Raw genomic sequence first — 24990 nt, forward strand, 5'->3', positions numbered from 1 at the left:
GGGATCTTAACCCTTGACTTGGTGGTGTCAGCACCACGCTCTCCCAAGTGAGCCACAGGCCCACCCCTTGCTTCCTATATTTTTGACAATAAACCGTACCACCAGAAGAGAGGATGTGGGGCTAGTTGGTTAGCTCAGTTGGTCAAAGCATAGTGTTGTAACACCAAGGTCAAGAGTTCAGAAGAGAGGATGTGATCAGGAGGGGAAAAAAAATGAGAGAGGTTCACACTGCCATTATTTTCATTATTGAATGTCTCAAAGCCTTTTAGGGTATAAACAGCAATCAATTTTTAGGAAAGGAAGCTAGATTCACACCACTTTTCAAATCTGGGCCTCTTCTTTTCCATGGCAATTTTTTTTGGTATCATGTATTCTTATAGAATTCCATCTTATGGGATACAGATACAGTCTGAAGCTGTTCCACGATGCCTGAATCTTTTAAGCGTTAAGTACCTCTATGATTATAAGAATTGCTAAACAGCCTTGCAAAACTGTGGGTTGTTTCCTCGGGATCTAAATGTATTCACACTCACCGTGCAGTATGAAGGGGGAAATGATTGTGCTGGCTTGGTTTTTTTGTAACAGTCTTGTGACATGGCTTCCACATTGACCCGTGGGCTGCAGTTAAAGAACCTGTCCTAGGACAAGACTAGACTTGTGAATTAAAAAAAAGTCACCTGAGCTGTTTCTTTCCTAGACAAATGGGATTCCAGTTTGGGTTTCAGAGGGCCATTTGTATAGCTTGCAAAAGATACTGGATCTTTTGATATTTCTATTCTAGTAAAATTTGGAGCTCTGACCCTTATCTAGTATATGATTTTGGGTTTCAGAGGGCCATTTGTATAGCTTGCAAAAGATACTGGATCTTTTGATATTTCTACTCTAGTAAAATTTGGAGCTCTGACCCTTATCTAGTATATGATCTTTCCGGGAATGGAAAAATATGCTCTATCACTTAATGTGATGTCACTTTTCTTTAACCCCCTCTGTAAACAGTACACATTAGGACATCAGGTCTACTGTCAAATAATTTTTCTTTATAAACATAGTGACAACAAGATTGTACAATATCAATTAATGAGACAGAATGTGATCAGGTCTACCACTGCTTGAGTTTTGGAGCAAGAGAAGCACTCAGCCTAGAGATGAGCACCTTTCCTTCCAGAGAAAGAAAACATGATGCTTGAAAAAAATCTTCTCTCTGAGTATTTACCCAGCTAGAGAGGTGGATTGTCAGATCCAAATGGTCCCATATGAATCCTTTTTTCCCGGGCAGTGCGTAGATCTTTCACAAGTGATGAATAACCTCTGCTTGGTTTGTTTAGGTCTAGGACTGGACTTCGTAACCAGGGATTTGGTGTGCGTGGCTTCAGAGGCTGCAGAGAAATGTTAAAATATGAGTGCATATGCCAAACATGGGGTTTTGTATGAGAGGTAGACCCAAAGTGCAAGTCTCTTCAGCATGGTTTGTCAGAATAGCTCTATGACCTACTATACTAAATAAGAAAAAAAAATTTTTTTTTTTCGGACCGGTAAGGGGATCGCAACCCCCGGCACAGTGTCGTCCGCGCCACGCACCGGCCATCCCTTTATAGGATCCAAATCTACGGCCTCAGCGCTACCAGCGCCACACTCTTCAGAGTGAGCTAAGGGGCCAGCCCAAGAAAATATTTTTTTGAAAAGAAAGAAAATATAGTGATCATACTTTATCAGTGTTGTTTTTAATGATGTTATTCTAGGATGTTTTCTTTCCAGATGATGACTGAGAAGCTAATACAAAAAATGGTGCCAGTTACCACAACAGTAAAAAAAAAGAAAAAAGAAAATAGATCCTATGAGTTCAAGACCTGCCACCTTTGACCCTAGTCAGAAGCCTAATGTGGAGAATAGGCCTGAATTGCCCACTCAAGAAGCTATGGGTATCTGCACGATGACCTTTGGGGTTAGCCTGTGTTTTCTGTATCTTTACTATTATGCATAAGTAGCAACAACTATGCGACGCTCCTATAACTACGAGAAAAGACCCTTATTCCTGGTGTGTGCCGAGGATATAGATTCACTCAGAGTAAACAGCACACTTCTCTACTTCAACCCCAGAAACCAATGTAGTGATGACCAGGGATGAGCTTGCATCTAGATTAAAGCATTGCCAGGAGTCTAGGTAGTTCTAATAACAATCCAAGTATCTGTATTACTCCATGGATTAATAAAAAGAATATCCTCCTCACCCTGAAATAAATTCTCAGACTGGGGCAAAGCACAAATGGAAGCCCATTTACCACATGTCTAAATATTTAAATATTATAAATTAAGCTAACAAACTGTTGAGTAAAATACATTCTGTTACCTGCCTTGCCAAGGAGACCAGATCTGAATTTGATGTTCTAAGATTCTTTGGAGTTCCTTACCAGATCATAGTGGTGCCCACCCATCTCTTTCCATTCCCAGCTCCATCCCACACTCTGAGGACTTTGCAATTACACATGTGGACATGCTAGGCTGTGTGTCTAAGCTCTGTTCTCATATCCCTATTCCTTGAGTCTAAGTGTATATACACTAGCAATACTGCCCACCCTTGGAAAGACAGATCAGCCCACCAAAGTCTGAAAATGGGCAGGAAATTCCAGAGTTTTGGTGTGTCTAAGCTCTGTTCTCATATCCCTATTCCTTGAGTCTAAGTGTATATACACTAGCAATGCTGCCCACCCTTGGAAAGACAGATCAGCCCACCAAAGTCTGAAAATGGGCAGGAAATTCCAGAGTTTTGGGTGACCAGAGTGTGAGGTCTATAAGGTAGGCATGGGATATGGTAGGCAGGCCCATCTGGCCCCATGGATTTCTTGCTCAGTGAGGAGGGGTGTTGCCAGAGGTAAGAGCTGAACTCTCTAAAGCTGATGTCTCTGGTAGAAGCCCCTCCTGCTCCAGGGTATTACTGGTTAGGTTATTGCTAGCCATTCTGATACATGATTGCCTTCAGGAAATCTGCTGCTGTCCACAGTGCTCACTAAATTGGTGATGTGACATGAAGGTACAAGGCCACAGGTTGATAAGAACATGTCCTACGGTACCCAACACTGAAGTATGTTAGTAATGGAGGAAAAATAAGGTTTGAAATGTACAGGGCCAGAACCTACTTTATGGAAAATTCTTTTAATCATCACGTGTATAAAAATTATAAAAGGATTTAATTCTTATTGATGCCTAATCAAAAAGTTCTCTCCGGGGCCGGCCCGGTGGTGCACTCAATAGAGTGCGGCACTTGGGAGTGTGGCGGCGCTCCCGCTGAGGGTTCGGATCCCATGTGGAGACCGGTCCGCTCGCTGGTTGAGCGCGGTGTGGGCGCGACACCGAGGGTTGCGATCCTGTTGCTGGTTGCGGTACGGGCGCGACACCAAGGGTTGCGATCCCGTTACCGATCATGAAAAAAGACAAAAAGGAAAAAAAAAAAGTTCTCTCCTGATAATGCATCATCATAAACATACCATACATTATTCCTTTTTGATAGGAATTAAGGAAAATAGAATTTATCAGAATTTGTGTTTTTATAGGGAACAAACCTGTAGTGGTTCTATAAAGTGAGTTTGTCTTTGTATATATATTTCTTCCTCTTTCGTTAAATAAATAGGAAAATTTTTATTGCAATGTCTAATGAATTTAATGGGATTATTCCTGGTTTTTATACTTGATTACTCTTTAATTAACCTTAAAAGCCTAACACCAGAGTTTGATATATTATGCCCACTCAGACATTTATAGAAGGAACACCACGCCTTTTATAATATTCCTTATTTCCTCATTTCATGAAAACCATAATTTTTTTTTTTTTATTTGATAGCTGGCCAGTATGGGGATCTGAACCCTTGACCTTGGTGTTATCAACACTGTGCTCTAACCAACTGAGCTAACTGGCCAGCCCCAAAACTTATAATTTCATCTACACGTTGTATTGCATTATTACCAGTTAAGTAATAAGAATCAACCTATTATTTATTGTATTGTATTTCATTACTTGAAAGAATGAATAAATCAATTATAATGGGCCATATTGTTTTGACTTTCAGGATATATTCCCCTATTTATTATATTTATTTTTATTATATTTTTGAATATTATATGTGAAATAAGAAATGAAATCATGATAAAAAGTAAGTTTGACCTGCATATGAATGTTTATAGAGGCTTTATTCATAATCACCACAAACTAGAATCAACCAAAATGTCCTTCAATAAGTGAATAGACAAACTGATACATCTGGAATGGTATTCGGAGATAAAAGGAAATGAGCTATGAAAAGACTTGCATGTGTGGAGTGTACTAACATTAATAAAGCAAATGTATTTCACAGGGCCTAGCTTCTGATGGATTTTGGACATGACTGGTGCCACTGTGCACACAATAAGCACAAAATAGCCGCAGGCCTTGTCTTCCACTCCAGCATTAAACCCCTCCCCGCTTCCCTTTATGAGAAGCCTCCTGACTTAAACAGAAACCCTTTTGCTTCTGCAAGGGTGCAGTTCTCCACCCTAGTTGCATAGTTTCCATATTAGCATAATGCCACTCCTTGATGGTACCAGCCAGCCCTTGGCGCACTATATAAGCTCTCCTACCCCCACACCTGGTGCTGTCCCCCACTATGAGCGCAGCCTGGCAGATTCTTTTCCTTTAATAAAGGTTGAATGGTACCCAGTGACTTGGCTCACTTTCTTTCAGCTTCCAAAGCCCTGTAGTCTCAAGTATAGCCTAACTTTTAAAAATTATACATAGAAATGTTAAGATTGCGAAAGACAAAAAAACTTTCCCCAGGCTAAAATCTCTGAGTTGTAGATAAAAAATTGTAACACAGCAAAATTGCTGGCTCCAAGGACAGATGTCCTTGGTGCAGCTAAACCTAATGACTGTTGCCATGACAATTATCTTACTGCTCTTTTGTAACCACGTATGTTCCTTTTCTATAACTTTCCTGCCTGAAGAATAAATATGGAGAGAAGACCGGACTTCAGAGTTAGGTGTTAATTTTCCAAGAAGGAATGCCTCTCTCTTGAGGGTTTGTGGAAATTGACCCTTTCGGGGCTTCTCACTGCTCAGAAGAAATGGGCTTTGAGTAATCCTTTGCGTCTCCATCACCCTGGGGGAGAGGTAACATGCATGAACCTCCTTAAATGTGCATTGCTAAATGAGAGAAGCCAGTCTGAAAAACTACATAATGTATACTCCAATTATATGATATTCTGGAAGAGGCAAAACTATAGACACAGTAAAAAGATCAGTGGTTGTCAGGTATTTGGGAGAAGGAGAGGAAGGTTGAATAGGCGAAGCACAGGAGAATTTTAGGGTGGTGAAACTATTCTGTGTGAATCATGACAGACACATTACATTATGCATATGTCAAAACCTGCAGCATTTCATAGCACAAAGAGTAAACCTTAAAGTGGGCAAATAAAAAAATCATTTAGGAAGTAAGGGAACCCAGGAAGGAATGCAGACTATGACAAGAGAATCTAACTGTTCTACAGATGTACAAAACAGCCTTGGTGAATAGGGTAGGGAAAACTTTAGAAATAAGTGGAGTCTGTAAGACTAAAAGCAACAGGATTTACACATAGCACTGTACTCTAGATAATAAAATTGTTTCCCAAGGGAATTAGAGTTAATAATTCTGGTAAATAAATGTGCTGGAATTGAATCATAAAATAAATGGATGGAGGATGGTGGGAGACAGGTTTCTCTCTGTTGGAGTAAGACTTTACAGATAAGCAAGCGGGGGAGACTAGAATGCTCCATATGGTGATAGATTAGAGTTGAAGACATCAGTATAAACTCACGTTTAGTTTAATATAGATAAATATGGTTACATATAGAAATATATAGATATGTATATATGCATGGGTTAGTATACACACATATATTTCCTTGCTCTGTCAGTCAAGAGGGCCTAGAAGCAATTGTATCCCAGTTACAATGAGCACACCTAGCACCCAGATCTTGCTTTCTAATACCATTCTCCAATGAGGAACCAAGGTCCCTTGGAGAAATGGCTGATTCTAGGACTAAGGCAGGAAATATACAAAACGAACCTGGAGAATTTTGTAGTGCCAGAAAGTAAGGAGTGCTCAACACACACACACACACACACACACACACACACACACACACTGATAGAGGTATGTCACAGGGTCACAGGAGCCAACTCAAAGAGCTCCCAATGGCCAAAGCTGGAACAACTTGAGCAATAAAACAATAAAGTAATTTAGGATTATAGTCTAAAGCATAATATAAACATCATTAGTCCATATTGATATAAATAAATGGTTAAATAGGGGAGAAGAGAAATGTCCCTTGCAGAAGAACTCCAAATAATTTATGTAGATACGCAGCCCTCAAGGAGAGGGAGAATAAACCCCCTCTCCTTAAGTGTAAGCTACACATAGTGACTTCCTTCCAAAGAAGACAACACGAAAAGGGGAAGAAAAGAATAACTTTACTGTGGAGAAATTTGACAAATACTATCTCAGTCAGAGGATCAAGGTCAACATCGACAGTAATAAATCATGTTGACAGCATATACCCTTGATATGAAGTGATGAAAATGACACTTTACCTCTGTGGCATTCCTCCCCAAAACCCATAGCCACAATTTTATCATGAGAAAAACATTACAGAAATCCCAACAGAGGGCATCCTACAAAATACCCAACTCTCAAGGTCGTCAAAAACAAGGGAAATCTGAGAAACTGAGGAGCTAAGGAGACATGACAGGTAAATGTGGTATCCTGGATAGGATTCTATAACAAAAAGATACTAGGTAAAAATTGAGGAAATCTGAATAAACCATGGACTTTAGTTTAGTAATGTATCAGTATTGGTTCATTACTTGTAATGAATGTAAGATATTAATAATAAGGAAAACTGGGTGTGGGATATATGAGAATTCTTTGGATTATCCTAAATTTTTCTGTAAATGTAAAACTGTCTTAAAAAATAAAATTTTTTTTAAAGTAAATCTGGTCTATCTGACTGGTTTGATAATAAGGATTGGGCTTTGCCAATTAGGTTACATGGCTAACATTTTACATAATCTGTTAAATCTACAGTCTAAAGATTTTGACATAATTGCACATAATAAGAGGAAAACATTTTATCAGAAAATATTATATTGGCAAAGATGTAATAAAGTGATCAAGGGCTGGCCGGTCAGCTCAGTTACTTAGAGCACAGTGTTATAACACTAAGGTCACGGGTGTGGATTCCCATGTAGGCCAGCTGCCAGAAAGAAGAAAGAAAAAAAAAAACAAAAAACATGAAAGTAATCAAAATTATGATTTTCCCTAATTTTTAAAAATAAATAGGGTTAAACAAGGTACAATGAAATGAAAGATGAACAGATTATCACTAAAAGTTGTTTGATAAATCTTGGTAAATTCTTTTTGGTATAATTTTCAGAAATTAAGAAAGTGAATGACTCTACCGTAAGTCAGATAGTTTCTATTTTTTTTTGGGGGGGGGTCAACAAAATGGAAGAAAGACAAATTGAGTTATCACCAATAATTTCTTTTTTTTTTCTTTTTCGGCAGCTGGATGGTAAAGGCATCTGAACCCTTGACCTTGATAATACCAATAATTTCTGATAACAGATCATTATGAGATTTTTGACATACAATACAGAAAGAATTGGAAAATATTGCTATGACAAAATACCTTCCTTTGCCCATCTACTTGTTTATGTGAAGAAGGTTTTCTAGCATTTAAAACAAAAAATAAGAATATAATTGAGGGTGAAACCTGTCTCATTGTAGCAATAAGTCATATTCATATAGATTCATAAACTAATTTGGGAGTTGGGGCGACAACCCATTTACCTCATTAAGGAAGGCATTTCCAATACATTTTTACTTTTGAAGTTTAATAATTATTTCTCAAAATTTGTTATATATTATATTGTTTTGATAAATTGTGTACCAATAATAATTGTAATGATAACTAGAATTTTTACTTTTGAAGTTTAATAATTATTTCTCAAAATTTGTTATATATTATATTGTTTTGATCAATTGTGTACCAATAATAATTGTAATGATAACTAGAAATTTATTTATTTATTTATTTTCCTTTTTTTTTGTCTTTTTTCGTGTCCGGCAATGGATCGCAACCCTCAGTGTCGCGTCCGCACCTCGCTCAGCCAGTGAGCAGGAACTGCTCTGTATGTGGGATCCGAACCCTCGGCGGGAGCGCCGCCGCACTCCCAAGCAGCGCACTGTAGCAGTGTGCCACCGGGCCGGCCCCAATAACTAGAAAGAAATTTAAAATAGGGCTTTGTAGTTATGGGAAATAAATTTTAAAACTTCAATTTAAATATACATTTTTGTTGCAGATGTGATGATGAAAAATACTTCCAAGCATAAATTTATAGTATATCAGGATAAATTCTGTGTGGAAGTTATGTCAAAACAGAAGTATGAGTTTAAAAAGAAAAAGATGTAAAATTTTCAACTTTAAGGAAGAGCATGTTTATTTTATTACTTTTTAAAATGTATGGTGGTGGGTATCAAACTGTTATGGCATTTAGATTCAATTGTGTGCATTTTTTTTCTTTTTATCTGTTTTTCATTGTAACATATGTGATTGTACATATCTGTGGTGTGCAGAGTTGAATAACATTACCTCTACAATATGTGATGCTCAAATCAGGATAATTAGTACGTTCGACATTATACAATGTAATCGGGTTTTGAGGCCCTTTACCAATTCCTCCCTTACCACCCTCCCCGTACCCCTTTCACACCTCTGGTAACCTCAGTTCTGTTCTCTCCTTTTGGAAGTTCAATGTATTATTGTGATTGTTGTATCTTTCTTTCTTTCTTTATTTTTTAGCTCCCACTAATGAGTGAGGATATGTGGTATTTCTCTTTCTGTGCCTGGCTTATTAAACTTAACATGATTTTCTCTAAGTTCATCCATGTTACTGTGAATGGCAGTATTTCATTCTTTTTTCTTATGGCTGAGTACTATTCCATTGTGTATTTATGCCACATTGTCCTTATCCAGTCGTCCAATGTTGAACATTTAAGTTGGTTCCAACTCTTTGCAATTGTAAATAGAGCTGTGAAAAACATGGGGGTGCAGGTATCCCTTCAACATGATGGTTTCCATTCATTTGGGTATATACCCAGCAGGGAGATTGCTGGATTGTATGAAAGTTCTATCTGTAGTTGTTTGAGTAACCTCCATACTGTTTTCCATAATGGCTGCACTAATTTACAGTCTCACCAACAGTGTAGGAGTAGTTTCAAGACAGACCTTCTGGCCCAAAAAGCCTAAAATATTTAATATCTGGCCTTTTACAGAAAAAGTCTGTGGAGTCCTGCTATGCATCATGAAGGATGTTATCTAGGATATTGAACTCCACAACCTCTTCTCCACATCCTCGTCAGCATTTGTTATTCTCTGTCAGTCTAACTGGGGGGAGATGATATCTCAATGTGGTTTCTGTTTGCATTTCCCGGAGGCTGAGTAATATTGAGCATTTTTTCATCTATCTGTTGGTCAACTGCATGCATTTAAAAATGACGTAACACCGGTGCGGGCGTGACACCGAGGGTTGTGATCCCGTTACCGGTCAGTAAAAAAGACAAAAAGGGAAAAAAAAAAAAAAATGACGTAACAGTTTTGAATTAAAATATCAACATGTAAGTGCTGGAATACATTGATATTAGAAATTGGACTTTTTGCATCTATTTAAACCTAAAATGCAAACATTTTAGATGTTAATTTAAAAAGGTAACAACTGACTGGTTAGCCCAGTTGGTTAGAGAGTGGTGCTAATCAAAAGGTGAAGAGGTGACATAGCTTGTCAAAAATTTTTTGTATAGGAGCCAGCCCGTGGCTCACTTGGGAGACTGTGGTGCTGATAACACCAAGGCTGCGGGTTTGGATCCCTATATAGGGATAGCTGGTTAGCTCATTTGGGAGAACGTGGTGCTGACAACACCAAATCAAGTGTTAAGATCCCCTTGCTGGTCATCTTTCAAAAAAAAAATTATTTTTTATAGGTTTAGGTTACATAAACAAGCAGAAGAGTTGGGAGTTCAACATCCTAGATAACATATTTTATGATGCATAGCAGGACTCCACCGACTTTTTCTGCAAAAGGCCAGATATTAAATATTTTAGGCTTTTTGGGCCAGAAGGTCTGTCTTGAAACTACTCAACTCTGATGTTGTAGCATGAAAGTAGCCATAGATGGTATGTAAATGAATGAGTGTGGCTGTGTTTTGATAGAAGTTTATTTGTAGGTACTGAAATTTGAATTTTGTATAAGTTTTATGTCACAAAATATTCTTCTGATTTTTTTCAATCACTTAAAAATGTAAAAAGTCACAGGTGGTACAAAAACAGGAGGCAGGGCAGACTGGGCCCAAGTGTCATAAATTTGTCAACCCCTGATTTACAGTAATTTAGTAAAATAGTCTTACTAGTAGTAAGAGTCAGTATTCTTAGCTAGACTGTAATCTATCTCTCATTTGCCAAATCCAAGATTTATATCCTTAAGGTCTTAAGCAAAATAATACAGAACTGTATAAAGTAAAACATGAAAGTCTTCTATAACCAAAAATCTCCTTTCCCCAGAGGGAACTTCTGTGTTCAGTTTGGTATATATCTTTCCAGACATTCAACTGTACAGACACACACACACATAACATATATAGTATTAAAGAAACTATATATAAATATATGTGGAATGTGTTTTCTTAAAACAAAAAATGGAACAACATATTGTTCTGTAATTTTATTTTTCAATTTATAATACATTTTGGACTTTCCTTGTAATTCTTTTTATTTATTTTTTTTAATTTTTTAATTTTTTTGGCGGCTGGCTGGTATGGGGTCTTGTCATTGTTTTTAATAACTGCCTATTAATAGACATTTGAGTAATTTTGTTTTGCAATTATAAGTGATGAGCATCTGTGTATATATATCTTTGTACACATGGGTGAATATTTTTATTTTTTTGGCAGCTGGAGGGTACAGGGATCAGAACCCTTGACCTTGGTGTTACCAATACAGGCTCTCCCAACTGAGTTAACCAGTCATCCCCCTGGGTAAATATTTTTAAAGGATAGATGCCTAGTAGTAGGATGTTTTATGGTATCCCTGACCTCTACCCAGTAGCATCCCCCCTGTGGATCAGAACCCTTGACCTTGGTGTTACCAATACAGGCTCTCCCAACTGAGTTAACCAGTCAGCCCCCTGGGTAAATATTTTTAAAGGATAGATGCCTAGCAGTAGGATGTTTTATGGTATCCCTGACCTCTACCCAGTAGCATCCCCCCTGCCGTGACAACCAAAAATGTCTCTCGACATTGCCAAATGTTCCGGGGGGGTTGGGGGGAGAATTGTCCCAGGCTGACAACCACTGACTTAGACATTTGTTTTCTTTTACTTTCCTTTTATTTCTCTTCCTCCCCATTCCCCTTTCAGCAACTTCTCTTGCAATCCTTCCTTCATAAAGGAAAGGCATTAAAAGGAACTTGTGATTTAGTATATATCACTCCTCCCAGTATATTTGAATTTTAGATACAGATGGAGTTGAAAATGGCAATAACTAATCCTTAGAATAACTATCTAAGGATAGATTTTGGTGGGAGAGATAATTCAGAGTACTTTCCTGATAGGCTTCAAATCATTCTATGTAGGCTTAAACGTGGGGTTGGCTCTATTCAACCTCTTTTCTATAGCAGCTTCTCTAAATAACAATAATTAACTTCTATAATCTGAATGTCAAGTTCCATTGATTTTTTTTAAAGGGAATTTAAAAAAATAGAAAAGCAAGACAAGCAATGATTGAAGGTCAAGAAAAATGAGATGAGTTAGGGCAACTGAAGTTTGTTGTTAAAGGCTGGTAAAGGGATCCAAACTCTTGACATTGGTGTTATCAGCACTATGCTCTCACATCTCTCCCAACTGGCTGGCCCTAAAAAATACCATATTTTTGTGCAAATGATAAATATTCAATATATATATATAATCCAGAACATACAAATAAGAATAAAATAAAAATCACCTAGAATCCCACTATATAAAGATAACCACTGTTAAATATTATAATGTAGAATCCCAAACTTTTTCAGTAGTATATATAGATATATGTATGGGTGGGTTAGATATATACATATACTCCAACACACACACACATATTCCCCAAATGGGATCCTATTACTTATTTGTCGTCTTTCTCCCCCACTTAACAAAAGAACATTATTCCATGTCATTAAATTATATATCTGAAAACGGTTATTTATTAATAGTTGCTTTTGTAGTGAGAACTATGTACAGCCACAGGAAAAGTGTTGAAATTAAAGATAAGTCAGGTTCCAAAAGGCACCTCCCAGTCACAGCAGCAACTAGAGGACAGAGATATCAATAAGACTCTTTATCTGAGGAAATCACAAAATGTCAAAAAAAGAAAAGGATGAGGTCACAGGAAAGATTGGGAGGAGATATTGTATACGATGTGGAAACTACCAATTTACAAACCTCCTATAACTAAGCACAGCTTTGCAGGCAGAAAAACACAGTACATTCCCCCAGTTCACTGCAGGATGTGTCCTTTGTCTAGTGAAAACCACTCTCTTTGAAAAGGCAATGAAAGTTCCTAGTGACAAATATGACCTGCCCTCTTCTTCAGCATTTTCTTAGGGGACCCAATATGAAGGCCTTGCCAGCACACATAGCCTTTGTGTCAATTAGGAAGAGGGTTCCCCCTCCTGCTGCTCCTTCCTCCAAATACTGCATACCTGTATTAGGCCACAGGACTTGGGAGAAGAACATGGATTGGTTTAGACCCTCACTCTGGCCCTTGGCTCTCTCTTTGTGGAGAGTAGTACCTGCACAACTCCAACCAATGACCTTGTCTGATATGATCCCGACTGACTTAAGTTTCCATAGGGCATTTACAAAAATAATTGTAAACTCCCCATCTCTCACTGCTACTCTGCCCAATTTAAGAACTTCTCTGCACACTCCACCCACCTACTTATTCCTCTCAAGTAGACCAGTTGCGCACAAACTATCCTATAGGGCTTTGCTCCGTAATAATAAATTATTAGTATAGCTACCATTTCCAAGTGTTTAGCTCTGTACCCAGCCCTGTGCTAAGTGCCTTACAAGCATTATTTTATCCTCATAACAACCCTATGAAGAAGTAGGTTAAATTATTATCTCCATTTTATAGATGTGGTAACTGAGTCCTGAGAAGTAATTTGCCTGAGCTAATGCCACAAATAATGAGTGGAAGTGATTCAATTTGGGTAGTCAGCTTTCCACAAACATTTTCTGTGTATCTTCTGTATGAAAAGCAGTGTGCTAAATGCAAGAGGAGCTTAACTGAGTCCTGAGAAGTAATTTGCCTGAGCTAATGCCACAAATAATGAGTGGAAGTGATTTAATTTGGGTAGTCAGCTTTCCACAAACATTTTCTGTGTATCTTCTGTATGAAAAGCAGTGTGCTAAATGCAAGAGGAGCTAAAAAAAAAAGGCATAAAGAAGTCCTTTCCTTGGAAGGAATATAACAAGTACATAAATCACCAATACAAGGCACAATGTGTTAAATTCATGTGAAAGAGTCAAAGTTCTTTTGTGATTAGGGAGATGGTAGAAACTCTGGGGAGAAGATGGAATGTGAAATGGGCTTTAATTAGAGTTTTGACATGAGAAAATGTATGAAGGACCATATAGGCAAGGAAGAGCAAATAGTGTAGCTTGTAAAAGTAAGAGTTTAGGGGAGTCGTGGCTGATAAAGCTGTATATAACATTATGTGGCTTCAGTACCTAGATGAGGAGCTTGGATTGGTTGATGGGCCACATGGATAGGTTTTAAGTAGGGTGATGACAGGTTTGGGTCCACAACTTGAGAAAATTAATCTTGTAGCTACCTGTGGTATAAATTTGTATGGGAGAGATTAAATAAAGGTAAAGAGACTAGTTGTAAGACTACTTGTAATAGACCAGGGTTTCTCAGCTTCTGCACTATGGACATTTTGGGTCAGATAATTACGTGTTTTGGGGGACTGTCCTTTGCATTGTGGGATGCTTAACAGCATCTCTAGTCTCTACCCACTAGATATAAGAAACCCTCCTCCCCCCATATGACATTGCCAAATGTCCCTAGGGAGGCAAAGTCATGCCTACTTGAGAATCATGTACTAGACTATGTGAGAAATAAAAAAGAAACGATGATGTCAGACACAGGTAGGGGCAAAGTCTAAAAACTTTAGCAAGTATTTGGATAGGAATGCAAGTGAAAAAGAGGGAGTGTTGAAAGCTCAAACTGAGCCACAGAAAAGGCCCTACAGGGGCCTAGTATGCTTATGGTGCTTGCAACATTGTAAACGCTTTTGGACGGCAATTTGGTAAACCCTTTTGGAGGGCAGTTTGGTAAAACCTGTCAAAAATCACTAAAATTATCTTGTCCTTTCACCCAGCAATTTTATTTCTGGGAATTTGTCTTAAATGACTCAAATAAAGACACGTAATCTTTATGTACAAAGCAACAATAATTCCATGGGGCTGGCAGATTAGCTCAGTTGGTTAGAGCACGGTGCTGATAACGCCAAGGTCCAGGTTGGCCAGCTGCCAACCGCCCCCCCCCAAAAAAACGTCGATTTAAGATTCAGAGGAGACAGAAATTGAAGATTCTAGAGAAGTTGTAGCTAACGAAACAAACCCCCAGAGGGGTGGGAAGGCTAGATATCAAGAAGGCAAATAACTTCTTTTTCAGAGAAAACAATGACTCCGAGGATTTGTAATGATGAAAGGAGGAAGGGAAGTTGGAGGAACTCTTAGATAGGGCTTCAATCAATGAAGTCATCTGCAGAAAATCCGGGGTTTGGGCAGAATCTCGAAATTTGGCTGGAGGCATTCTGAACCTCATACTTTGCCTGACGGCAGTCTTTGAAAACAAGATTTGTACACTTTCTGGTGGGAGGCTGCTGATGAGGACTTCCCGGGAATACTTCAGTATGCAGACACTAGAAGGAAAGGAGAGTTAAGTAGCCAGCTTTCTCTAGGAATCCCTAGCAACTTGCCTTTCAAATTGCCCTCTCAATATGGAATCCCTGCGCCTTGGGCAGAGATTCTGCGGTTCTAGGGCGAGCGGGAGGAGGTGGGTAGAAGAATGTGGGCGTGGCTAACCCAGAGGCCCTGGAGGCCGCGCCCCTTCCCACAGTGCACCGCAGCCGCGCCCAGCGTGAGCCCCTTTCTCGTCAGCAGCATCCCGGCTCGGGAGATCATCCTGCCATGGACGGGCTCCGGGATAGTGCAGGGCTGTTGAGGCGTGGACGGGTAAGGCGCCGGCGCCAGCCTCAGCCACACAGCGGGTCGGTCTTGGCCTTGTCCTTGAGGCCTAGGAAGATCCGAAGGCAGCTGAGGAGGAGTGTTGCGTCCCGCATGGCGGCGCTGAGAGCCCAGACGCTGCCAAGCGAGAACTCGGAGGACTCGAGGGTGGAGTCGACTGCTAACGACGTGGGGGACGCGCAGCCTGGTGGGGCGGCGGCCATCTCGGACACGGCCCGGCGAGAGCAGTACGGCCACCATGGGCCTGCAGAGCAGCTGGAGGCCCCGCCCGCTGCACCCTCCCTGCAGACCCCGCCGGCGCGCCTGGTGGAGGTGTCCGCTGCGCCGGCGCGCGTGCTGGAGACCTCTGCCCAGCTGTGCAGCGGCCAGTCCGGGGCCCCTGCGACGCTGTTGGGGCCGCAGGTGGACAGCACGGGTGGGGAGCTGTCCTGGGACTCCCCGCTGCGGCGCGTCCTGGCCGAGCTGAACCGTATCCCCAGCAGCCGGCGGCGGGCGGTGCGCCTTTTTGAGTGGCTGATCGCGCCCATGCCGCCCGACCACTTCTACCGGCGCCTGTGGGAGCGGGAAGCGGTGCTAGTGCGGCGGCAGGACCACACCTACTACCAGGGCCTTTTCTCTACCGCCGACCTGGACTCGATGCTCCGCAACGAGGAGGTGCAGTTCGGGCAGCACCTGGATGCCGCGCGCTACATCAACGGGCGGCGTGAGACCCTGAACCCGCCGGGCCGCGCCCTGCCCGCCGCCGCGTGGTCCCTGTACCAGGCCGGCTGCTCTCTGCGCCTCCTCTGTCCGCAGGCTTTCTCGACCACCGTGTGGCAGTTTTTGGCTGTGCTCCAGGAGCAGTTTGGAAGCATGGCAGGCTCAAACGTTTACCTCACGCCCCCCAACTCGCAGGGTTTTGCCCCCCACTATGACGATATCGAGGCTTTCGTGCTGCAGCTGGAAGGTAGGAAGCTCTGGCGTGTCTACCGACCCCGGGTCCCAATTGAGGAACTGGCCCTAACATCTAGCCCCAATTTCAGCCAGGAGGACCTCGGTGAGCCAGTGCTGCAGACCGTGCTGGAACCTGGAGATTTGCTCTATTTTCCTCGGGGCTTCATTCACCAAGCCGAATGCCAGGATGGAGTCCATTCTCTGCACCTCACCTTATCCACATACCAGCACAATACCTGGGGCGACTTCCTGGAGGCCGTACTGCCTCTGGCCGTGCAGGCAGCAATGGAAGAAAATGTGGAGTTTCGGAGGGGTCTACCCCGAGACTTCATGGATTACATGGGGGCCCAGCATTCGGATTCTAAGGATCCTCGAAGAACTGCTTTCATGGAGAAGGTGCGGGTCTTAGTTTCCCGCTTGGGACACTTTGCTCCTGTCGATGCTGTGGCTGACCAGCGAGCCAAAGACTTCATCCACGATTCTCTGCCCCCTGTGTTGACTGATAGGGAGAGGGCGCTAAGTGTTTACGGACTCCCCATTCGCTGGGAGGCTGGACAACCTGTAAACGTGGGGGCGCAATTGACAACAGAAACAGAAGTACACATGCTTCAGGATGGGATAGCTCGGCTGGTGGGTGAGGGAGGCCATTTGTTTCTCTATTACACGGTGGAAAACTCCCGTGTTTATCATCTGGAAGAACCCAAGTGCTTGGAAATATACCCCCAGCAAGCTGATGCCATGGAACTCTTGCTTCGCTCCTACCCAGAGTTTGTGAGAGTAGGGGACTTGCCCTGTGACAGTGTGGAGGACCAGCTTTCCTTGGCAACCATGTTGTATGATAAGGGGCTGCTGCTCACCAAGATGCCTCTAACCCTAAACTAGTTTCTTGTTGATTGCTGGAAAAAAGGGAGTAGTGATTGTCCCCTACCACTGCCACTTTTTTAAAATTTATGCTCTTACCTTGATAACCATCAGTGTGCTTACATTTACCTTTATGACTGCTTCAATGTCGTAAACCTCAGACCATCTTTTGGGAAGAACCACCTCATCTAGGTACAAAAGTAAAAGCAGAAGTTGGAAGTGGGAAAAAAAGGAGCTATTTCTGCAAAAGTGACCTTGATCCCTGATTATTTCAGAACACTAACTTCATCACCTTCAGGCTTAAGTGTACTGTGTAGCACTGGCCATGTTCTACTTAAGACATCAGACATTTTTATTTGGAATTTGCATCTTTCATTTGAGTTCTCTTTCATCAGTTTGAGGGGAGGCTTGGGGTCAGTATCCTGTTTGTTATTGTTGAGTTTGTATGAGTGTTAGGAAAGTTATTAGAGTGCCAGAGAATGTTTCCCTTTTCTAAAAAGGCTAGATTATTATGTGGGATGGTTTGAAGAAATGCATAAAGCGGGGAGGAAGATACCTACAATGGCTGAGGCAGGAAGCAACTCGGAGTGGTTTTAAGATGTAAAAGGACCATGTTCAACAACCTTTTAAAAAGAAACACATCTGATTGGGGCCAGTTCTCTAACTTTCGTGGTAATGTATTCATTTTAATTATGCTACTTGAACCCTAAACATCACAATCCTAGTAGAAAAGTTATTTTCCATTAGTAAGGTCAGCTTTAAGAGTATATTATGTTTTTGCTCAGTGCTTGCTTGTATCAGAGGCTGGGGCAGCATGTCACCTGGTTGTGCTGTAGTCAACCAATTTGTAGCAAGCTGGCCATGAGGGAAGGTTGGTGTTCAAGTTACTTTCCACTCTCGTTTTTTTCTGGCAGTTGGAAGAAACTTCCCCAAATCTGGCAAGTGAATATTTTCATGGTTGGTGGAAAAGAGCCTGGTGTACCAGAAAGAGTACTGGACTTGGAACCGGAAGACCTAGGTTTGGGGTGGTAGCTGGTAGGCAGCTGGCTGAGTGACCTGAGGCTGCTTCTACACTTGGGCACACAGATTTTGTAAGTATATTTTGGTACAGCTTGATTTCTGCACCCTCATCAATTAGGTTGTGTCTGGTACTCTTAAGATCCTATCACCATAACTGATAGGTTCAGTTATTTAAGGCTGAAAACTTTATAAAGTCTTTTTTTTTAGGTTACAAAAGCTGGGCTGGCCAGTTAGCTCACTTGGGAGAGTGAGGTGCTGATGACACCAAGTTCAAGCGTTCAAATCCCCGTACTATCCAATTGCCAAAAAGAAGAAAAAGTTACAAGAGCATAGACGTACCTAAAATAAAAATAATAGCTCTCCCTCCAACCCCACTTTCCAGAGATAACCAGTATCAAAGGTTAAGCTCTTATAAGGCTTTTGTTGGGGCTTAATCAAACTTAAACAGTAGTTTTTTGTTTTGTAAAGAATGTTTTTCTAATAGGTCTTTTTAGACCTAACTTTTTTTTTTCTTATTTTTATTTTTATTTTTTGGCAGCTGGCAATTACAGGGATCAAACTGACCTAACTTTTAAAGCAATTCAAATAGAGCTACCTCACTTTTTTTTTTTTTTTAAAGATGGCCGGTAAGGGGATCTTAACCCTTGACTTGGTGTTGTCAGCACCACGCTCACCCAGTGAGCCAACCGGCCATCCCTATATGGTATCCGAACCCATGGCCTTGGTGTTATCAGCACCGCACTCTCCCAAGTGAGCCACCGGGCCGGCCCCGCTACCTCACTTTTTTAAGGGACATAATAACAAATGAATAAATACCTGAGACAGGAGAAAAATAAGGTAAAATAACTGAGTGGATAGTGGCCAAGAAGAAATGAAAGTAGCCTTTCCTGATTTTTCCATTCTACAGGGCTTGCTCCTAAATACCAAAATATCCAGATCGTGGAAGAGATTTATTAAAGGAGTCAAGGCATAGGACTCACCCCTAGGAAACTTACCCTTAAAAGTTTCTTGGAGAAGAGTCTGGAATTCCAATAACTTTTTCCCCTCTTTGGGTTGTGAATAAACATGTTTTGCTTCCTCCCTCAATTTTCTCATGACCATCTCGAACTTGAGTATTTTTTGTGTCAGCAAGTCCTTTTGGCTTAGTGTTTCAATCTAGATTAGAACAAATGTTAAAAAAAAAACAACTGTTCTAGTCAATAAATCATCAAAAAGCATTAATAAAGTAACCGACTGCATCATGCTTATTAGTATTAGGTGGTACATAAATGCCTGAGAACATCTTTCTGTTGTGCTGTAAGTTGGAGAATTTTTTACACTTGTTAATGAAAATTTTACTTTGGGTTTTTGGTCATAATGAAAGAAACCTGCTAAGAAATTCTTACTTCGTGTGAAGTTGGTTTTGTGCTAAGAAATTCTCACTTGGTGTGAAATTGGTTTTGTGAATTAACCTTATAAAAGTCCTTTTCTCTCTATTCCTTCATCTCTAACAGTTTTGAAAAATTAGAACTCTTACAGCTTGAGAGTTCCTTTGGTGAAAAAATTGAGATTAGGAATTAAGGAAAATTAAGAAGGAAAGGAAAATCTAGGGGGCCAGCTCCAGTCCCTCATTCCTTCTCTATGTCTGTTTGCAAAAAAGAAAGAACAACCTGGGCTTAGGAGACAGTGGGAATAAAATGGCAAGGGAGGGAAACAGTAGTTCAGAAACAACAATAAACCCTGATTTTGAGGGCTACTTGATAGGACTAATATGATTTTTGTTTTGTTTTTGTCTTTTCACTAACAGTATTTTATAGCACAGTCTTGCAAAGATGTTTTGTATCTTCAAATGCTATGGTATCTGTGTCTGGGATTGTAGAAAGTATTTCTCTGGTGGGGAAAAGTATGTGTATATGCTTAGGAGAAAAAAAGGTCTGAGGAATTCTTAAGAATCCTGGATTTTCTCTTGAAAGCACAGCTTGCACTTATTTACCCTGTTCTTGATTTCCTGAAGCATTTCTTGGTTTCCTTCATTTTCTAAGTTGAGTATCTTCATTGCCTGGTAAATTTCCCTAAAAGATAAGAAAGACTTCTTAGATTGTTCTACACTGTCCTTAAAAAAATCCCATGGAAAATATACAATTCAGAATTAGTCAAGAATCCTAAATTCTAATCCTAACTGTACAGTTTTGCTGAGCCTTATCTCCATAAATGATGTGACACTTAACTTATAGGGATGTTGTGTGGTTTTAGAGATGATGTATTTGAAGGTACTAAAGGCACGATTTATTTAAAACCTTTATGACAGATACTAAACATGTATCTCATTTATTGTCACCATAACCCCATAATGTAGACTATCTGCATCTGATACGTGAAAAAATAGGCTCAGAGACTTTAAATACCCTGTCCAGACTCATAGCTGTTGCGTGCCAGAGCTGGAATTCCAACCCTGGTCTTTTTGACTCTAAAGCCTGTTGTCACAATAGGCACTTGATAAATATTAGTTGAATATATGAATAACTTAAAACCATGGGGGTTGGGGGAGGAGAGAAGAGGCACATGAACTACATGAGCTTGACTTTCAATCTAATTTAGGTTGGTTTTTCTATTACCCACTTGGGTAAGTAGGTAAATGGCATAGATGAGCCTGTGCATTTACTGCTGCTAGGCAGCCTGGAAAGGCAAGGACATAGTCAGTGAACAAGGATGGGAGAGCTGGCAGTACAAGAGGTCTTGGCAGGAACCAGAGGTTTAGTGCTTACGTTAGAACAGCATCATGCTTCTCCAGGAGCAGCACATCTAGGAAGGTGTCCCTGACCTGGTCCCCTTGAAGTTTGAGGGCTAGGATACTACGGCAAGCTTCCAGTCGTACACCTGGTGACTCTTCATAATGGATAGCCCAGAGCAGGAGATCTGTCAGCTGGGGACTCACTTGCCCAATCTGTCCCAAAGCTACAAAGATTAAAGGGCAACATGTTCTGCTGTCACTGAAGACTGGGTTGGCTATATCCTAGCATCCAGAAATAAATTGAGTTTTGCAAACAATATCTTCCCTTTTGGATGGCAATTAGTCACCATTAGAATTCTAGGGATAGGTTAAAGTGGGATATTACCTCCAAAGGATTCCTAGGAGTGGAGTATGCCATTCCATCCTTGCCCGTTAAGATGTGAACTTAGACTAAATTTCCTATTTAGGGATGAGATATGGGATAGATAACTTGGAAGAACAGCCTAATCAAGGCAGGGTGATGGGGAAGGGAGGCACAGTTATTTACAGGTTTACCTGGAGCTGATTCTGCTAGGGACCTGCCAAAGACTATGTCAAAAAGAGAAGCAATGCCAAAAGTTCTAAACAGGAACTTTAGGAATATTAAAGGGCAGGGTTTTAGGTCTATACCAGTCTTGAGTCTGTTCTTTCTTTTACAGAATGCTATTGTGGCAACCTCCAGAGAAAGTAATATGTATGCAATAGTGGATACCTATTTGGAACTTATCTTTAATTCTCTTGGCAGAAACTGTGTTGCCAGTCACTTGCCTTAACAAATTTGACATAGACCTTGACTCAGGATCCTTAACTAAAAATTTAAAAAGGAAGAAGTAAATAATCTTTTCAGGCAAGTAGCTTCTGAGAAGCTAAGATCATTCCCTTCCACATATTCCACCCCCTTAACTAGAGAGTTTCTGGGGATCATCTGTACTAGCACAGGGAAAGGTATTTAGGGTTGAGCAGTTGGGGCCACTACTTCTGTAATACCTCGAATGGCAAAGGCCTTGATTTTCCAGTAAGGATCTCTCTGCATCAGATTCAGGAGGCATTCAAGCACCTGGGATGGATAAAAGGCCGTATTGAGTGGGGAGAACCAGAACAAGAAAGAACCAGAAACAGGAATCCCACTTATCTCTAAAAGGTGCTGTAACTGAAAAATAATCCTCTATCCATCCTTTTTATTTTTTTGTGGTTGGCTGGTAAGGGCATCCTAACCCTTAACCGTGGTGTTATGAACACCACGCTCTAATGAACTGAGCTAACCAGCCTGCCCCGTGTTCTATCAATTCCAGTGACAAATGAGCTAGAGCCTGAAGTACCAGGTAGTACGCATAGTGTATTAGCTGAATTATCTGGTATCTGTAGATTTTATTTTTTTCAGCTCACAGATCTATGTCCAGACAGGCTTCTTTTGAACGCTTCAATCAGGTTTTCCCCTCATAACTAGGGATTATAACTCCATTCACTGGAGTTGATCCTAAAGCCCATTAGTATCCAGGTAATAAGATGCTAGTTAACTTAAGTGAGAATAGGTTCAGAGGTGTGCTCTAGAGTGAAGTCTGGGCTGGCTGGGAGCTAAATGGTCCTTATGGGTTAATGTGGCTGATATAGCCCCTCACCTTCTTGGTTCTGATCTCTCATTCTGTGTCCCCACAGAATAGTTAAGTGTACTGTGCACAAGGGAAGGTAATGCCCTCTTCAGGTCAATCAGGTAAGATGAGAACACGTTTTCCTGACTCACCATCTCGTTGCGGATCTGTAGGGCACCGGCTGCCAAACAGGCTGCCTGCCGAACTGCTGCAAAGTCATCAGAGAAGCAATGCAGGAAGCTTGGGAGAAGCTTGGCGGTCATGAGCTTGAGTCCACCTATCAGGGAGAGGGCTTCCACACGTTCTTGGGAATTTCCTTGACCCAGCTTGACTCTATAAGGCACAAGTTGCTTTTGTCTCCTCTCCTTAAACTTTCAGTGCCACCGCCCACCCCAATTCCCTCAGGATAAAATCCAAGCTCTGTAGGCTCTCTCTAATCCAGCCTCACCCTTTCCCTTTCAGCATTATGCTCATTAGATAAGTTTCACTGAGTATAGACCTCATCCATCTTACTTATTTACTTGAATCCCTATTACCTAGCATATACTAGGCACTCAACTATGTTGAATGAGGAAAGTGTCAGCTTGCACCCCTCATCATAGCCAGCTTCCCTTCACTGCCCTCCCATGTGCCATACTTATTTCTGCATTTGGCTCCCAGCCTGGAATGCCTATGCAGTCTTACCCATCCTCCATGAAACTTAGCCTTAAGTTTCCTCTAGCCCATATTGAGTATTCCATTTTTTCTGCTATAGTAGTTATGGTATATGACATTTGTTCTGTTATTTTTATTTATTTGTTTTGGTGGCTGGCCAGTACATGTTCTAATTTTTAATATGATTTGGCGTTTTTAATGAGACATTTGTGTATCTTGCCTACAGTCATTAGAATTGTGTCATCCTTTCTTTTTAAAAAAAAAAAAGATGACCGGTAAGGGGATCTTAACCCTTGACTTGGTGTTGTCAGCACCATGCTCTCCCAAGTGAGCCAACCAGCCATCCCTATATAGGGATCTGAACCCGTGGCCTTGGTGTTATCAGCACCACAATCTCCCAGGTGAGCCACAGGCTGGCCCTAGAATTGTGTCATCCTTTTGAACTCCCTCAAACACCCAAAACATTGCCTCACACCTTTGGGCACTCAGTGCTTCTTTCCCTAGCCACATGTTAATTTTTGTAGGGACTGTTAACTTTTTACAGTGGGACCTAGTACAGTGCTGAGCACACAGAGGAGCTCAACAAATGCTGGCTGGATCCTAGCCCTCTGCACATTAGAGTGTCTCTCATGTTGACTAGGTCTTACCTGATTGTGTCATGTACCTCTTTCCCAAGGTTCATTTGCCCCAGTGCTTGGGCAGCTGCTTGCCTCACTTCCTTATTCCAGTCATTCCACATCAGATGGATCAACTTATGTTTCATATCCTATAAATAGGTGTAATAATTAGCTATCATTTATTGAACATTAACTTTGTACTTGGCATTGTGCTAAGTGTTTTTTTTACCTATCTCTTAATCTCCCAAACAATCCAATGGAACAGATGTTATTACCATTTATAAATGACAAAATGGAGCCTTTGATTAACTTGACCAAGGTTAACCTGGTAAGTGCTGGAGCCAGGACTCAAACCCAGGTTTGTTACCTAAGCTCATCCTTTAAACTACTACATAGGTGAGAGACTTAAAATTTGGAAATGATACTTATTGGGGTGACTAACTCATCCTATTTGCCAGGGACTTTCCTGTTTTAATACTGAAAGTCCCATGTCCTGGACAAACCAGAGCAGTTGCTCACCCTGTAAATGTACTTCTCTCAGAGGGGAGGGACAAGATTGCTACAGTCTAAGGTGATGATTGTGTAAATGTGCCCAAGTTATTGTTCTGCCTGAAACATCTGCTTCCTTCACCCCTACCTGGTACCTGATGTTTTCCTACTCTTCCTTTAGGATTTAGCTCAAGAAACATCTCCTTAGTGAAGTCTCCTATGCCCCCTCTAGGCATAGGAAATGCCTGTAATACTTTACAGCTGCTTCCATTATAGCTATTTATAACATTTACTGAGGGAGAGAAAATATCTTTGCATCTTCAGTGCTAGAATAGTGCCTAGCATTGGATGTGGTCAGAAACTGCTTGCTTACTGAATGAGTGAAAGAACTCATAGACATACTGCCTTAAATTCCAGCTGTCTGACACGAAGTTATCTTTACCTCATCTCTTGCTAGTTCTGTATGACTTGTTACTTTAAGTTGACAATTGTGAATGACAAGTGTGAAGGATGTGAAATGTGCAAATGACAAGTGTGAAGGATGCAAATGAGTTGGATGTTAAAGTTATAGCTAAAATGCAGATTCTGACTGAGTTGGCCTAAGGTGAGATTTTGCATTTCTAACAAGCTCTCAGGTGATGCCTGCCTACTGGTCCAGGACTTAACAGCAGGGTACTTAAGACACTTGAGACAGAATTATCCCAGTAGAAAACCTCTTCAGGTGATTA

At 41.0% G+C, this 24990-nt stretch overlaps 2 protein-coding genes across 2 annotated transcripts in view; one reads left to right on the forward strand and one right to left on the reverse strand.

The window, feature by feature from the left end:
• Positions 1-1139: 1139 nt before the first annotated feature.
• The window catches only part of HEATR4 (HEAT repeat containing 4), a 39785-nt gene continuing 15934 nt past the window's right edge, over positions 1140-24990 (reverse strand). The window contains 8 exon segments of the mRNA XM_008583987.1: positions 1140-1376; positions 17274-17332; positions 19160-19319; positions 20137-20215; positions 20909-21098; positions 21901-21970; positions 22655-22835; positions 23804-23922. Coding sequence (XP_008582209.1) covers positions 1140-1376; positions 17274-17332; positions 19160-19319; positions 20137-20215; positions 20909-21098; positions 21901-21970; positions 22655-22835; positions 23804-23922 — 1095 coding nt within the window.
• Positions 15294-17628, forward strand: LOC103599802 (chromosome unknown open reading frame, human C14orf169). Its single transcript, XM_008583978.1, has one exon. It carries the CDS (start codon positions 15294-15296, stop codon positions 17163-17165), a length of 1872 nt encoding a protein of 623 aa, XP_008582200.1. The 3' UTR covers positions 17166-17628.

Source organism: Galeopterus variegatus, unplaced genomic scaffold, assembly GCF_000696425.1.
Source record: "Galeopterus variegatus unplaced genomic scaffold, G_variegatus-3.0.2 Scaffold101, whole genome shotgun sequence".
Lineage (NCBI taxonomy): Eukaryota > Metazoa > Chordata > Mammalia > Dermoptera > Cynocephalidae > Galeopterus > Galeopterus variegatus.